Here is a 16501-nt window from a genome sequence, read left to right on the forward strand (position 1 = left end):
ACTAATATTGAACCACGAATTTTAACATAGAGTTTTCAGTTCTTTCTGTCAAAAGATTCAGTCTTAACTCTCAAGTGATTCAAAGAGGCCTCTAGAGGCTCCGACATCACCCAAGAAGCATTTCATAACAAATCCCCAAAAAAGTTTCCCACCAAAAATGACTTTTGAAATGCTTGTTCCTCTACATTTATTTGGAGCACACGGTTTTTCATCCAAAATAACATTTTCTATTTCCTCACCAAAATTTATCCATTCATAGAACATAAATTTTGAAAGATACAAAAACATAGAACTACAATATCTCAACCCAATTTTTATTTACAACATTTCAAATCTATAAATACAAGAAAAATTCGTGATGAGATCCCACTGGACCAAACCGAGCCCAAAACCAGATCCGGCCCAATTACTCTCATTCATAAAAGCCACACAGAACTGGCATATCCGAGAAGAACGTAGCAGCAAACATGGGCACTCTGCTCAAGTGCTACCGACCCTTCTTCTTCTTCTCTACTCGAACCACTCCACTCAAAACGCACCGTTTCACCAACCCCAGAAGCACAATCCGTTGCCTGAGCACCACCGCCACTACTTCACCTCACTCCCAGACATCGGAGAGTGCGGCGGCGGCGGCGTCGGAGCTCTGGCTGCACAACACAATGAGCAGGAAGAAGGAGCTGTTCAAGCCAAAAGTTGAAGGCAAAGTCGGCATGTATGTGTGTGGCGTCACTGCTTACGATCTCAGCCATATCGGCCACGCTCGCGTCTACGTCACCTTCGATGTTCTCTACAGGTCCATCTTCATCTTCCTTCTCTCGCTTTTTCGTTTGTTTTAATTCGAAATTAGGTTTCGGTTTCTGATTTGTGGCTTTTGATTTTGAGAAATAGGCAGATATCTTAGGCATTTGGGATATCAGGTCACCTATGTTCGGAATTTCACTGATGTTGATGACAAGGTGAGTTCTTTATGAGAGTTTTCGATCATTATATGCAGATTTTGTTAGTGCTTTCGGTTTTGTGGTTAAGAAAAGTTGTGTATTTTGGTTGTTAGTTAAGCATGGATGAATGTGTGTTGGAAAAATTTGGAAGCTGAGTAAAGAATTACTACATTGGTATTTACAGGATTTGCTGAGTCTGCAATTTTTGATATTCTGTAGATAATTGCTAGAGCGAATGAGCTGGGGGAGGATCCAATCAGTTTGAGTAGACGGTACTGCGAGGAGTTCAACCGAGATATGGAGTGTCTACATTGCCTGCCTCCTACTGTGGAGCCGCGAGTGTCTGATCACATGCCGCAGATAATTGATATGATCAAGCAGGTACTTTCCACTAATGTGCAGGCTTATACACTATTATATTCTGCTTTCCCTTGGTGCAAGTTTGAGGGTTAAACTTGAGAGTGCAACTCTTTACGTAATTATGTTTTATGTATTTATTGTTTAGACACGTCATTGATGAACCTACTACCACGCTTCACATATGTCAAGTGTGTAGCTAAATCTTAGGTTTCTTTCCTAGGATGCACAATGTATCAAGTATTGATTTATTGGTTTGCTTTATGTGCAGATTGTGGAAAATGGACACGCTTATGGAGTTGATGGGGATGTGTATTTCAGTGTTGAGAAGTTCCCAGATTATGGACGTCTATCTGGGCGAAAGTTAGAAGATAATCGAGCTGGTGAGCGAGTCATTGTTGATTCAAGGAAGGAAAATCCTGCTGATTTTGCTTTATGGAAGGTAATGTCCTGAACTCAAACTGATGGTAGTTATTGATCATACTCTTTTTTTTTTTTTTACTTAGTTCAACTGCAGAATTGTAATTTGTTTTTTAAATGTTAAAGTCTGCAAAGGAAGGTGAACCCTTCTGGGACAGTCCATGGGGCCCTGGAAGACCTGGTTGGCATATCGAGTGCAGTGCCATGAGTGCTGCTTATCTGGGTTATTCTTTTGACATACATGGGGGAGGAATGGACCTTGTGTTTCCCCACCATGAGAATGAAATTGCTCAGAGTTGTGCTGCATGTAAACAAAGTGATATAAGCTACTGGATGCACAATGGTTTTGTCACTATTGACTCCGAGAAAATGTCCAAATCCCTAGGGAACTTCTTTACAATTCGGCAGGTAAAGAATTTCATACTTTTTAGAGTGGCCACAATATGTATCTTCAAATTCATTGGGAATCATCTTACTCAACAATGAGTATCTAACTTTAGATGAACTTCCTTTCTGATTTAATCCTTATATTATAGATATGGGATCTTTCAGGTTATAGACCTATACCATCCATTGGCTTTGCGACTTTTTTTGTTAGGGACTCATTATCTGTCTCCAATCAACTACTCTGATGTACAGCTTGAAAGCACTTCAGAGAGGATCTTCTATATTTTTCAGGTATAACATCCTACGCTCAGGTGCTCAACCAATGCCAAACACATACATGTCACCACAGCACAGGTGCATCTGTGCAAAATACGGAGTGACAACCCCATATGTGTGTATTTCATATATGAATCTGTTCTTTGGTCCAGTCTGCTGTTGTTCTTCAAAACAATTTAAATTTCTTTGCTCATTAGTGGTGATATGATTGAATATGTCTATATAATTTGTTTTATGCAATCACAGGTTCCCAATACATTAAAAGTTCATATGTTCTGAATGTCTAGTACTTGTGTTAATCAAATCTAATCTTTTGTTTCAGACTTTATATGATTGTGAGAGTGTTGTAAGCCAGCATGATGTGTCAACCCTGAAGGATACCATTCCTCCTGAAATAGTGGAAAGCATCAATAATTTCAACAATGTTTTTGTAACATCAATGTCGGATGATCTTCACAGTTCTGTTGTCTTTGGTTCATTATCAGACCCATTAAAAACTATGAATGACCTGCTACACACTCGCAAGGTATGGTGAAGTGTTTGTTGTTTAAACTTTGCGGTTATAATTAATGAATTGCAGTTAAGCATGTAGAAACTATTTCCTCTATAGAGTGATGTAGCGTTTGTTTTTATTTGCAAATAATGTTCGGTCTTTTTTGTATATTTAAGGTAGTAATTCATAAATAAATTGTCAGGGTAGAATGAAATTGTGAATTAGTATGTTAAATTTTCTGTACAACAGTACAACTTATGTCCTTAATTCTCATTAATGATATAATTTGTGCCCTTAAATAATTTCTTCAAGTTGGGTTGATCTCTGCGTCCTTTGTAAACACATACAGGGCAAGAAGCAAGCTCTGAGGATTGAGTCTCTTGCGGCTTTGGAAAAGATTACGAGGAATGCTTTAAGCATTTTGGGGTTGATGCCTGCAAGTTACGCTGAGGTACTGAAGCTGGTCCAGGGGACTACTCTTCACTGCATTATATAACCATGATTTATGCATTTTATAAAAGATTTGCTTCACCGCCTCTAGATTTCTTCAATTCCTGAACTCTTAACATCAGCTTCCTGGGTTTGTTTATATAAGTTAGTTGTAGAACCTGACTACATTTTATGCTACAGATTCTGCAGCAGCTGAAAGAAAAAGCCTTGAAGCGTGCAAAGTTAACAGAAAATCAAGTATTGCAGAGAATCGAGGAAAGGACTGCAGCAAGGAAGAACAAAGAGTACGTAAAATCAGATACGATTAGAAAAGATTTAGCTGCTGTGGGAATCACTCTTATGGACAACCCAGAGGGGACAACATGGAGACCAGCTGTACCTCTTGCAATTCAAGAGCAGCAGGGGGCATCTCCTTGATTGGCATGGTAAACATATCGTACAGATTAGGTTTACTTTCTATTCTCAGATTCTTAGAAAACATATGATATGGGTTTTTCCCAGATGTGAATTTGCATTCAGTTGTGAAAGCAATGAAAAGAAATATATGACATTTCATGCAGTTTTGGCAGCCATTTTTAGTGTCCGATTCAATGGTCAGTTTTGATCACAAAAAAAAAAATTCAATGGTCAGTGGATAATTTTAATTTAACTTTAGTTTTTAAATTCAGTGCGGCGAATTTCGTAACTTCTCAACAGGCAAGTAAACGTGCTGACTGTGTGCAAGAGGCAGGTAAATACATAACACGATATGAGAAGCGCTAATATCATTGATCATGTCTTCACAATACAACTACTAATGTGTGCTATCACATCACTCTCACAAACAGCTCTCACCCACGCAGGGTGTAGTTTGCTCGATCTCTATCACTAATGATAAAACAATGAGGAAAAGAAAACTTCCTCCTCGACTCGCACATATAAAAGAATGATCTTGCAAGTCCTTTGTAGTCTTCACAGAAATCCCAGCACCTCAGCTCAACACATGTGAATTTGACCAGAATGCTACTCTGATGGCTCACGCAAAACTTTCCGAACAACCAGATCCCTTTTCCTTCTAACAAGATATTTTATCCCCTTCATCAAGCTAATGAACACACCTTGTCTGGAGAATGGGAAATGAAGGGCAAATGACAAATGTCAACATAAGTGGCATCAAATGACAGGGTCACCAGAACTGGGTTAAATAGTTTGAAACAAGAGAAGTTTTTTCTAATTTTTATTTACCACACTTCTAGGAAAGAAAAAAACATGGATTACCTTGTCTAATGCTACTACAGCAAAGACGGTTGTCATCAATATAAGTCGCTTGAATTCCCATCATCCATGAACCAACTGATACATCATCATGAGCATAAGTCTTCAAAGATGCGCTGCATTTAAGAAAAAAAAAATAGAAAACTGAAATGAAATCTTTTTGTTTTTGATTTTCTTTCTTCCAAAGTATAAATCTGTTAACCGAGACCGTCAAATTACTCTTTAAAGGCAATGATTCCATTTCATTTGGAACCGAACTAGGAGAATTCAGCCCCATGTTGAATATGTACTATACAGATAAATTCCAAATTCTACTGCAAATTTATAAGCTATGTACCATCTCAATGTAACCACTCAGAGTTTTCACTTTATGGATAACTTTAACAGTGGCATGTGAATACAGCCTAAGCGACAAACTACTTTCATAACTAGTGATAAATTATATCCAAAAGTAAACCAGTTTCCCAGCTCTAGCTTTGAGAACAGACCTGTTTATGTTTATATACTGAGCTAAGTTCTTGGATAGGATGAAGAGTGAAGTACCGGCATGTCGAAAGTACCTGAAATGAACAAGAATTTATTGGAATGATACAGCATCAACAAAAGGCTTGCTATACAGCAGCCACTACATTTTTCTATGTACACTTAAACTACCTCCTTATTTTAACCAATCACTACAGTGGAGTGTGTGAACGCACAAGTGAATAAACACAGACACCACTTATTCAATGCCCCATTACTTGCTTTTTTTTTGTTCCTTAGGATAGATCTACTTACGATTTCTGATCCCCAAATTTCCACCAGTCAGGTTCATACCAAGGCTTTCCCCTGCAAATCAAAACATTTTCCGAGTCACAAGCTGCATCGTGTTTGCTTTATACATAATCAAGCTCTACAAGAGAAGCAAAGGTTTAGGGATAGAATAGTATATACTCTTCAGCAATCACATCTCCTGACTTCATACAACCAATATAAGCACTGGCTTGACCACGACGTTTTTCAAGAAAGCCAATTAGCCCCTCTGTGGTAATGGAAAAAGATAAATCATAAACGGACATGAAAATAAGTTCTGGATAGGTTAGGATTTACGCTTTAAATTTCTTAATTTAGGAACTAATACTTTACCAAGGTCAAGATCAATATTGTCATCAACTTTTACGTAAAATTCAGCGTCCCAATTTCGAACCGCGGTACTGAAGAAGAACTTTGCTTTTTTAGGCAATTCTTCTTGAGCCTCCTCGTGACCTTCCTAATATAACAATTGGTACATATTAGACTCAATATAAAAGTGATAAACATAAGTTATTAATGATATGAGAGGCAACCAACACCGACTACAGCTGAAAATTATCCAATTTTAATAGCAAGAAGTGTTGATCTCCACACCAAAAACTCTAATTGTTGAATATTCTTTTTGTTACAGTTTACCAATTAGTATAACAAAAGCTAACAACATTTGCATATCCAAACACACTTCTTTAATCCCTAAGTAACATGGTTCATATAATAAATTCGTACCACTTGTAATTTATCATTATGTCACAACTTTATGGCACCCAAAATACTCATATAGCCTAGAACACAAGATTAACCAGATGTATAATAGTAACACCATGAGTTATTGCTTACAAGAATCAAGAAATCCTGTGTAACACGACTCTCCTGATCAATATTGCGGTCTAAGCTATCTCCTTTGTTGGGACTGCAAGTCAGCGTTAACAAAATGATAAGAAGAATATCCCATAACAACTGTCACAGTATGGCCGGAGCATATGAAACATAAGGGGTAAGGCGCGAGAAAAACCTCCGACCAATCACAAATCGTATGACTATGCCTCTTTCTTCAAGTTTTCTCAAAGCATCAACTGCGAACGATAGGGATATATAATATATTTTTGTTAGTAAATAAAAGTAAATATGTTCTTGATGTAGTAACTAGTCATCATTAATTATATATGGTGCCAGACATCCAATAAAGAACATTCTGTTATCTGATCCTATATACCATCATCTGATCATCTAATGTATGAAACAGAATGACACAACGATAAAAGCGTGACTTGAGTCTCCACTAGTATGCTTTAAAACCTAACATCAGGAGCTCATTTCAATTAAGACATACCAACATGACTAGTAATCCTAACCCCTATCATAGAAAGAACAAAATGTAAATTCCCACCGCAACACCAAACTGACCTTTAGGCATCCAAGACCCTCTAAACTGGTTCCGCTTCAAACGGCTACCGAATCCAGTATAAACTCCAATTACAGCAAGAAACGGACCAGAAGACGACACCCTTGGCTGCAAATTGTTCTTGAGGTAGCCTTGACTCTTGGCCAACGTCAAGTCCATCTCAGCTTCTACAATCCTCCTCTCCAAATCTCTAAAAGATCATCACCATTAGAACAAATAAACACTAAGCACAACTGGAATAACATTCCGTATCGAAAATGTAGTAACATACTTGCATCCAAGAACAGCCAGCTTATCTTCAACTGAAAGCACCATAGGTCTCTGGCAACACAAACACATCACAATATTAAACAATCAATTTTCACCATTTTCAGTTATTATTCTCAGTTCTTAAAAGCTTGGAATTGAGAGGTAGGAGATGAACCTGGCCTAAGTTCTTCTTGAGAAGATTAGCCAGTACAATTCTGTTCTCCGCGTCTTGCCACAACCTGCATAAATTTCCAGCTCCATGAAATCAAGCAATCACATGGATCGGCAAACACAAAGCTCATTTGAAGGAGAAAACGAGGGCGTACCGGCCGGCGACGTAGAGCCAAGCGACGCAGGAGAAGAAGGCCATGAAGATGGAGGGCTTCGAAGTCTGAGTTGGCTTCGATCTGGATCGTCTATCGGATTTCGACGCCGTCGTCGTCGTCGTCGGTAAGCCTTCCATCTTGAATTATCAGAGAGAGAGAGAGAGCGATATGGGCAAGATTGGATGTATGATATATTTGAGGAGTGAAATTAGCAAGTTAAGAAATGGGATTAAGCTGAAGATGGAAAGGAGTTTAAATTCAGAGACGACTGGAAGGAAAGCTTTGAATTCATTTCTTCAGATTCTGAAAATGGAGAGGAGGAGTGTTCTTGTTTGTCGGGCCCAAGCCCATTTAACACCAAGGAGGAGAACTGAAAGATTTTCAAGTTGTTGTCTTTCTTTTTCCAAATGAGGATCAACTATTAAGAGTCTGCGTTACTCAACCTGATTTCACATTAGAATGCCTTTGAAGATAAACGTTGGAATTCAATAAGAACTTATTACACCTTAATTTTCAGAAGTTGGTTCTCTGGAGGTGACATGTTCACATCAATGCAGTCAGCTCATCAGAAAAGTAGAAATCAAGTTAACACTACTACAGCAACACAGAAACAAAATTGTATTGTCAGCGTGACAGCATCACGTTCCTTAGCTTTAAAGAATGATAATAATACTACAAGTCTACAACAGCAGGCTCATATCATACAAGTTTTAATGTAACAAAACATAAACGCCCTGGGGCAAAATGATACACACTATCTCAGCTCCTGATCTAGAAAGAAAACAGACAAGTGCTCCATCTGCAGAGAGGGTTGTGGGTTTCTGTTTAACTGTTTAGTTCCTCGCTGCAGCACCAGGCAACATGCTTGCTAGTCCTCCGTTTCCCATTGCTTCTTGAGTTCGCCTCATTTCTTCGGGATCTGTTGCATAAAAGAGATTTGATTGAGCATAAGTACGTGATCTAACAAACTGTGAGCACAAATGGGGAATGCTCTAGCATTATGACTTATGAGGCAAGAGAATATGATATCTAAGACATAAACTGCAAACTGACCCAAACAGAGAAGTGAAACACAACAGTCAAAGCCATGAGGAGCATGGAGGAAGCTAAGATGTTACCGTTTAAAAAAAAAATTGAAGCATGTCTAAATGATGTTTTTTATTGGTGAACAGAAATATAGAAAGAAAACAAACGGCTAATAAATGTCATACAGAAAATATGTATGTAACTTTGTATATCTCATAGGAAAGAAAGTATCGTGCAATATTACTTTTCCCAACTTTGACAGTTCAAAATAAGATGAACTTATGAAGGTAAGAAAAGATGCTATCAGGGCCAGACCCAGCCCTGCAAAATCTCACAAGCAAATAAGCATGCCAGTCCCCACGGAGTCATTTTGACATGACAAAATCTAAGTATCAAGCCCATAACAAAATCTAGAAACCTATAGCGAGTAGATAATACTTACCCATGTTCTCCATTAGTTTGGGCATCAAGAACACAACCACCACCATGAATCCAACCATCAAACCCATTGGGCTCTTTACGATAGACATAATATTGAAGGGTTCCCTTATCTGTAACCAGATCGAGATAACATGGATCAGAATTCCAAAATGATAAGAAAAAGTACAACTTATTGTGTTAAATGAGAAAATACTTTATTTAAGCCAACCTCATAATATTGTTCCTCTCTAAGGGGCTCTAAAACAAAGTCATGCAAACCCCTCCTATTCTCAGTCAGTGCTAACTGAACCTTGCCCGGGTTTCTGGCACTAACATCAACTCGGACCTAAAACATTTTAGTGAAACATACATTGGTGATCACTTCATTTGATAAGTACAAAAAAGGTATTTTATAGAAAAGGAGTCTTACCGGAGAAAAGAAATAACCTATTGCATACACTTCAATTAGATGAGTCCCTGCAGGTACATTATGGCTTTAAGAGTACAAGTTAAGGATCCACTCTACAGTAAAATTAGCATATCACTAATGTTTTTGGAAGTTTTAAAACGCAGTCATGTAAAATAGTATGAAACTCAATATGTCAAAGACCGATTTAGGATACAATGTGAAAATCCCGTCGGGCCTCAGATAGGTAACACTTTGGCCACCATTAAGTATGACTTTGATATTTGATATTTTTCCATGAAGACCAAACCCTTTCACCCCCAGACCTGCAGAGAAAATTCATTGTTAACAGACATACAGCTATGAGTTTGCATCATACAAAAGTATACTGTAAGGAAATTCACAATGAGTTGCAACCTGAAACCATAGAAGAAACTTTCACTTGGCTCACAAGGAAAAGGAGAACACTAAGAAACAATACTGGCGATCAAAGTCTAGATAGTAATCCTACAAACCCTCCTACTGTCCTACAACAAACAACCTAACTTCTATCATTGCAGTGCACAATGTAATCCCACAAATCGTCTTACATCAAACCTAACACAGGTCTATCAAGTTCCAACAGAACAAGCCCCATTACAATAAATAACTTGACCGCGGTAATACTCTTATTGGTGGCAGTTGCTGGGTTACTCTTATACTCAGCACTACTTTCTTACCCAACTTGACTACATGAATACTCTCTCCAAGCTAAAGTAAATCACATCATCATATGGAATTTCTTAACTAAGTCCAAACTAATCTGATCGATATAAACACAAAACTAGCCCTGAACAGGTTTAACATGGACCCAGGCACCCCAAAGCACAAAGACACACTCAAATCATAGCTAGCTTAGCTTAGAATTCACTGAATCCAAGATCATAAATTTTGAAATCTTAAACAGAAACTAAAACATTCGGAGTTGAGAGAAACACACCTGGGATCTTAACTATGCCATTAATCTTGTAACCGTCGGCCGACCTGCAAAACAAAGCAATTCGATTCAAAGACCAAACTTTGAAAACAACGAAAGCATGTTTGTTCGTTTTTGGAATCATACGGGGGAGAAATAGCGAGCGCGGGAGAGATGAGGAGGAAGCAGAGCTGTAGAAGAAGCAGGAGGAGGACGACGGGTTTGGATCCGCGGCTCCACGCCATTGCTAAAGCAACGATGAGAAACAATACAGAGCTTTTTCTGCGAGAGTGAATGAATGCGATGATCCTGTGTGACGCAGTTTTACGCCCCGATCGTCTCTCCTCTGATTGTTATATCCACCAAGGGTAAAATAGTCCTTTTGACAACGTACCGGACATTGTTTTAAGCTCAGACTCGACATCTTCTAGTGCGTTTCCGGACGTTACATTTGGTGCAGAATAATATACTCCCAAAAATTGATCGGACGTATGCCCAATGTTCTCGGATTTTAGCTGGGGACAGATCGGTGTGTCATGGAAAAGACAATTGTGTCCCTAAGTATCTTTTTTAATTTACAGCCCCACCAATGGTTCTGTGCTCCATGGTGGGCCGACTTTCTTCTTTCTTTTACTGCGGTAAAAAAACGTGTGTTGGTTTTACTTTCTTTTCTTTACCTCCGTAATTGGCAAACAAGTACATTAAAGTAGTTCCATCACTTCTATGCTTATGGTGGAGGTCCAATAACGATCTAGATGGTGCCACAATTGCGTGTTAAGAACCTAGGAGTTTACATGTGTAAGTGTAATCGTCTAGAGAGTTGATTATTTTCGAGCGTTTTAATTATTCTGCATAGCTTGTAACTTTGTAAATTCTACGGACTATGATCAACTTCTATAGTTCTATTTCAAAAACAAAAAAAAAAGTCAGAGGTTGGTAGTCGAGCCTAGCGTCTCTTTAGACTAGTGAAATTAATTTGTGACTTAGATAGGCTATCCGATTTGGTTTTGGTCAATTCTTGCATTTCGTTAGAGTTGTGCAATGTAGGACTGAGTGTTGACCGAAGGCAATGAACAGCTTTACAATTGTTGATTTGTAGGAGTGAGAGTTAACCATAGACAAACCGCATTAAAACGACTGAATCTGTGTTCAGTGTTGAACAACATGGTAGAATAAGTTTGTGCTTTCGGATTTCAAGTTATATTTGCAGAGGTTAAGCACATAATGCTGTGCTGATGCAGATAGGAGGCGTTGAGTGTTGACTAAGTAACGTGAACTGAGAATTTTTTTTTACTCTTAACCCACAAAGGTTCATTACAACACTAGAGTTGATGATCATCATGGTGAAAAAAAGAAAAAAGAAAACCCTCACGCCCAGAGTTGATCTACACAAACAAGTATGATGTATGGTACAACATTTAGGAGCTTTTTCTTCTTCACAGATTGAGAAGCTTGATCAGAATGGCAAAGAGGAAAATGTCCCCCATCAAAGAATATAGGATTTTCAAAACTGAGGAAGCGGTGTTTAACATGATGTTATAAACCCAACTTCTTTGAGAACCAGTCTGAAAGATTAGCTATTACAAATCCTGCAAATACCTGCAAAATACCAATAGAGCATCAGAAACAGTTCACCCATGCAACACAACATGAATTACTACATATATAGAACTAATGTACTAGAACTACAGATACTATGCACATTGTTATATGATACCTGTACAGAGCCAAGGATGTAAACTGCCGAATAATGACGACCATGGATGAACATGTCAGCCACCATAGCTAGGGGGATGGTGAGTGACATGCCCAAAGTGGCCACCAGTGGGGTTGTCCACACAACACATAGTGCCCTGCAGAAAAGTGGAAGTTTAAATCAAGAAGAGCGCATGAAGTCATTGCATGAAGTACAGACTGATAAAAAGGACTGGTTAAGCATACCAAAAGTAGTCCGAAAGTACACTTCCAACAAAGCCATTGGCAAGAACAAGTTCATCCAATTTAGCAGAGTGAGGAATCATAAACTTCGGTTCAATGCCCATTGCTGTCAATGGCAAAACTGGGGAAAAAAGAACAAAGAAGACCACTATGAATGGGGAACACTTGAAAACGTTAAAGAGATAAAGAACTTTGTGTACTTTGACCTGAAATCAAAGTAATACTTACCCAGCCACCATAAAGCTACAAGCGTAAACAGTCCAATATACCCAAACAACTTTTGCACGTCTGCCTTCTCTCCTCCTTCACCACCAAATTTCTTAAGCAGAACTGCATTATCAAGGTGGTAAACACATAAGTACTTTTATACAAAAAAAATAACCACAACCAAGAACCTTTGAAGCAACAAAAAATATGACAATACCCCAACCTGTAAATAGCCCATATGACATGGCTGAGGAAAGGCCGAGGAGATCTCCAACAAGAGAGCGTTTCCCATTGCTGAACAAAAAAATTCACTGTCAACAAAGAGCAAGTTGATATCTATATCGATAACGATCCAGACCGTCAACAACAAACAGCATTCAAAAACAGATGCTTTCATCTTTTATCAAGAAAGAAATGGAACGGTCAAGAATCAGAGATGAAGTAAAAACACTTACGAGACACTCGATTGTGAGTCATCTGCAGCCCATGTTTTTCCCATAGTTGTCATGGCTACACCTGCCATGCTGACAAAGACAGCCACCACTTTTGATAGATTTAAAGAATCTTGACCCAAGAATGCCCCAATAAAGAGTGTAAAGAGTCCTGATGTTGAGGATAAGACTGTTGTACTTGCAACACTAGTACGTGCAAGAGCAGCATTTGAAAAATACTGCAACAATCAGGAAAAACAATAATTTAAAATTGTCTAGAGGTCTTCACACTAATGTAACAACTTTCATAGAATGCACATCATCTGCGAATATGAGTTGATGTCACTTTAGTTGAAAAATCTCCCATTTAATTTCTGGTAACAATGATGACTTCAAAACCTTTTATTATTCATTTTCAAGCAATAAAAAATTATGCTCTATAATGTTGAAATTTTAACCTTAAAAACCTATAAGAACTGCTATTACGAAGAAATAAATTCCTTAAGAGCCATATGATAAGATGCATAGTAGAATTGATGGAGATAGAAACTTTAGGGCATTCCTTACCTCTGTAAAAAACCAAAGAGGGGCAAGGTAAAATCCATAAGTAGCAATTTCCCTTGGTGTGAGATCTGTATCATGTTTCAGCACATTTACATTGTCTTTAAGTTTAGAAACCAAAGGTCTTTCTTCTGCACAAGGTGAAAGGTCTGCATCACTGTCTTTTCTGGACAAGGTATGAATTTCCATTTCAAAATCTTTCTGCAGTCCATTGTGTTTCAGTGGTGAACTAAATCCAGCAGAATACTCATTCATGCTTTCTGCATGTTTGCCACTTTTAGAAGAGCGACGTTTAAGTAAATTACACAACCAGTCCTTAAGAAAAGCTATTGGGAGGTACACTACCATAAGAGAAGCTCCAAGATATGTCACTGCAAAGGGCTGCTTATAGTTTGCATAGATATCCTGCAGATATGATCAAAGTTAGCTAACAACTCAAATATACAAGCTTCAGGTGCACAGAATATTGCATATATCCGTAAAAATATAAGAGAGATGAAGGAACCCCTACAATCATGTCAGGCATATCCACATTCCACAAAAATGATACAAAAGGATACCACCTCACATGAGTTCCAAACTTCCAATAAACTGTCAATTAAGGTCGTATTTGGTGTAGATACATGTAAAAGAAAAGGGTACAATTGTTTACTAAAGGATCTAATTTGGTCTCTAACTAAACTCCAAGCTACCTTCAACAAGAATACCAGATTATTCAAAGCATCATCGTTTTGAACCGCTGTATACGAGGAGCATTCATGCCATTGCCTACTTTGTGTCTATCCTCTAAATGATATGAAGAAAAACTAAACACTAGTTTAACTACAATGTTTGATACTCAATCAACATAACAAATTAACAATGGAGAAGTTGAGGCCTCAGTTTCATAATCAATATCAAAGTAAAAAATGCAGTCTTTAACCAAGTAATTAGTGGACAAGGTCAAAGGCAAACTCTTCAGTCACAACCAGGTAACTAAATCCATATCAAGCTCAAATCTTTCCCCAACAAACAAACTCAAGACCTCAAAAACCATCAAACACAAGCATTTCATCTAATCCAAAAGCTACACAATCAGTGAAGACAAACTAAACAGAGACATGACAGACCTGTGTGACTTCAGCAGAGGTAACCCAAATGATAACAACAGCACCAATTAGAAGCAATCCAGCTCTGTATCTCCAACCCATAACAAAACTCAGATAGAGGAATCACAAAAAACTTGGAGGATCTGAAAACTAGTCTTGGATCTTTGAAGCTGGGTATGATAATTCCCAGGGTAAAGAGAGATCTTGGGGTGACAGGGTGTGTTGTGAAGTCCAAAAGTGGCGTGTATTTAGGTGAAGGATAGAAGAGACAGAGATGCCGGTTGGAGTGGGCGGCTGGTGGTGTCAAACAACAAACAAGGAATCGGGTTGGTATTGAAAATATTTAATGCCAAAGATTGTGAAGAAAGAGTAGTAACAGATAGGAGGGAAGTGAAAGGGTAACAACTTGACGAAGACGAATAAAGAAAACGTTGCTCTTTATACGTCTGTCTTGGATTCAATTTCTTCAGTTATTATAGTTATTTTCAAACCATTTATTTAGTTTTAAATGTGTCTGTAAAGAAGCTGTACAGTGCATTTGCTCAAAATAGAGAGAAGTGAATCTTTACTTAAATAATAAGAGAAGACCTGAAGTAGTTTTCGGCTTTCAATTACAAATCCATATTTCAATGCACAGTGATTAAAAACAATTATAATGTCAATTTAACTCATATTTAAGGTTTTATTGCTCTTAATTACATTTATTCTATCCATCAACTTTCTCTTTTTCTTGTGTCTTATTACTACTCTTCACTTCACCAAACTCTTTCACATTCTTTATAATTATTGCAACAATTCAACTTGAAATTCAAAAAACCTACTCCGATTCTAATGAAAATTGCAGGTAGAAAAATTTAAACTCAAATTTTTTTATGTATCAAAACTTTTCAAGTTTTAGAATGAAGCATCATCAATTTGAGGGAAAAAAATAATGGTGGCAATGGAGTATTTTTAATGGAGTAGTAATTAGAAGTAGTTGGAAAGACAAATAGCATAAAAATTAAAACAAATTCTCACGATGAAATTCTTTTATTCATGTTATCATTGTGGCTTAAAGATAAATTAAGAAATATAAACTAAAACAAAACTTAAAACCTAAAACGACCTGTATAAAAAATTGGAGGGAGTATAACATAATATAAATTATTTTCGCATCTTTATAAGACCGATTTATATCTAATGGAATTAGAACGGTGCAAAAGCTAATAGGTAGCAGAGTAAGGTATATTTGAGAGTTAATACCGAAATTTGTGTTATCTTCTTTACCTTCTCTTTCTTTCACTTTCTTTGTCTAATCAAAGGTGACATGCTTCTCACACTACCACCTCAAGGAGACATCACATTCTTTAATTAATTTACAATTCTTCTGTTTCTGTCTTATATATTTTTGGTACGATCTCCTTTTTTTCTTCTACATACATCACGAAAAAAAAAACAACATAACTTCCATTATAACAATATAAGAAAATGTATTCGTGTACCTAAAGAAAACGAGCGTGCGGAAGAGAAAGGGCATGACACATACAAAAAAAATTCCATATAGGAGAATGAAATATATACATGATATTTAATAGATTCTTATGGTAGTGATGTTCACAAATTATGATTTATTTTAGTCTTTCAGCTTAAATAAGCACATAATGAAACCACCATGGCACCATCTATGATGAGGTCATGAGATTTTATGGATATTCTTGCATTATAATACATAAAATTTATACCTTTCCCTTTGCTTAAACATAAATTATGTATCGCACTCTGAGACTTATGAGTCCCTTCCAATCTTCTACACTTTTGTGAGTCAATGGACTAGCTAGTCTTCTCAATTTTTAAATTCTCAATTTATCATTTAATCACTTTGTTTCATAATTCATATAGATTATAAGGTACACTTGATCAATGATCAGTAGTCAGTAGAGGCAGGGGTGATTTCCACCTTGTCTCTCAGACTCTCACCTCACCTTAATGTAGAACTTTTACCATATATAATACCTGGGTTAGTACATGATTAAGCTACACTAAATACTACAATACAAAAGATTGAACCTTTAGCTCCAATCCAATCCAAATTTCAAGGTGAAGAGCCCCATAGCACCTCTGAAACAACAGTGGCAGCCTCTGCTTC

General features: G+C 37.4%; 4 protein-coding genes across 7 annotated transcripts; 1 reads left to right on the top strand and 3 right to left on the bottom strand.

Moving 5' to 3' along the window:
• Window positions 1–467: 467 nt before the first annotated feature.
• Window positions 468–3880, top strand: LOC126782634 (cysteine--tRNA ligase, chloroplastic/mitochondrial). Of its 3 annotated transcripts, none has more exons than XM_050507924.1 (9): window positions 468–793; window positions 893–956; window positions 1158–1319; window positions 1567–1737; window positions 1842–2123; window positions 2268–2393; window positions 2701–2904; window positions 3221–3322; window positions 3502–3880. In XM_050507924.1, exons 1-9 carry the CDS (start codon window positions 468–470, stop codon window positions 3736–3738), a joined length of 1674 nt encoding a protein of 557 aa, XP_050363881.1. In that variant the 3' UTR covers window positions 3739–3880. The 3 variants fall into 3 exon arrangements, with proteins under 3 accessions (XP_050363881.1, XP_050363884.1, XP_050363882.1); XM_050507927.1 differs by having other exon boundaries at window positions 646–793; window positions 889–956; window positions 1123–1319; XM_050507925.1 differs by having other exon boundaries at window positions 646–793; window positions 889–956.
• Window positions 3881–4068: 188 nt separating this feature from the next.
• LOC126782091 (hydroxyproline O-galactosyltransferase HPGT3-like) lies at window positions 4069–7662 on the bottom strand. Its single transcript, XM_050507255.1, has 12 exons — window positions 7345–7662; window positions 7194–7257; window positions 7041–7090; window positions 6772–6959; window positions 6380–6440; window positions 6205–6277; window positions 5701–5824; window positions 5509–5596; window positions 5353–5403; window positions 5064–5135; window positions 4579–4691; window positions 4069–4423 (listed from the first exon to the last, which is right to left on the bottom strand). The coding sequence occupies exons 1-12, from the start codon at window positions 7479–7481 to the stop codon at window positions 4401–4403; spliced, it is 1044 nt and encodes a 347-aa protein (XP_050363212.1). The 5' UTR covers window positions 7482–7662; the 3' UTR covers window positions 4069–4400.
• A 142-nt stretch (window positions 7663–7804) lies between these two features.
• On the bottom strand, window positions 7805–10464 carry LOC126782092 (ER membrane protein complex subunit 7 homolog). Its single transcript, XM_050507256.1, has 7 exons — window positions 10299–10464; window positions 10176–10219; window positions 9414–9522; window positions 9221–9284; window positions 9020–9136; window positions 8813–8921; window positions 7805–8263 (listed from the first exon to the last, which is right to left on the bottom strand). The coding sequence occupies exons 1-7, from the start codon at window positions 10394–10396 to the stop codon at window positions 8178–8180; spliced, it is 627 nt and encodes a 208-aa protein (XP_050363213.1). The 5' UTR covers window positions 10397–10464; the 3' UTR covers window positions 7805–8177.
• Window positions 10465–11418: 954 nt separating this feature from the next.
• On the bottom strand, window positions 11419–14795 carry LOC126782090 (uncharacterized vacuolar membrane protein YML018C). 2 transcript variants are annotated; one of them, XM_050507254.1, is made up of 9 exons: window positions 14398–14486; window positions 13634–13693; window positions 13295–13548; window positions 12752–12966; window positions 12520–12590; window positions 12318–12419; window positions 12093–12210; window positions 11869–12004; window positions 11419–11750 (listed from the first exon to the last, which is right to left on the bottom strand). In XM_050507254.1, exons 3-9 carry the CDS (start codon window positions 13541–13543, stop codon window positions 11688–11690), a joined length of 954 nt encoding a protein of 317 aa, XP_050363211.1. In that variant the 5' UTR covers window positions 13544–13548; window positions 13634–13693; window positions 14398–14486; the 3' UTR covers window positions 11419–11687. The 2 variants fall into 2 exon arrangements, with proteins under 2 accessions (XP_050363211.1, XP_050363209.1); XM_050507252.1 differs by having other exon boundaries at window positions 13295–13693; window positions 14398–14795.
• Between the last annotated feature and the right edge of the window lie 1706 nt (window positions 14796–16501).

Source organism: Argentina anserina, chromosome 2, assembly GCF_933775445.1.
Source record: "Argentina anserina chromosome 2, drPotAnse1.1, whole genome shotgun sequence".
NCBI classification, from domain to species: Eukaryota; Viridiplantae; Streptophyta; class Magnoliopsida; order Rosales; family Rosaceae; genus Argentina; species Argentina anserina.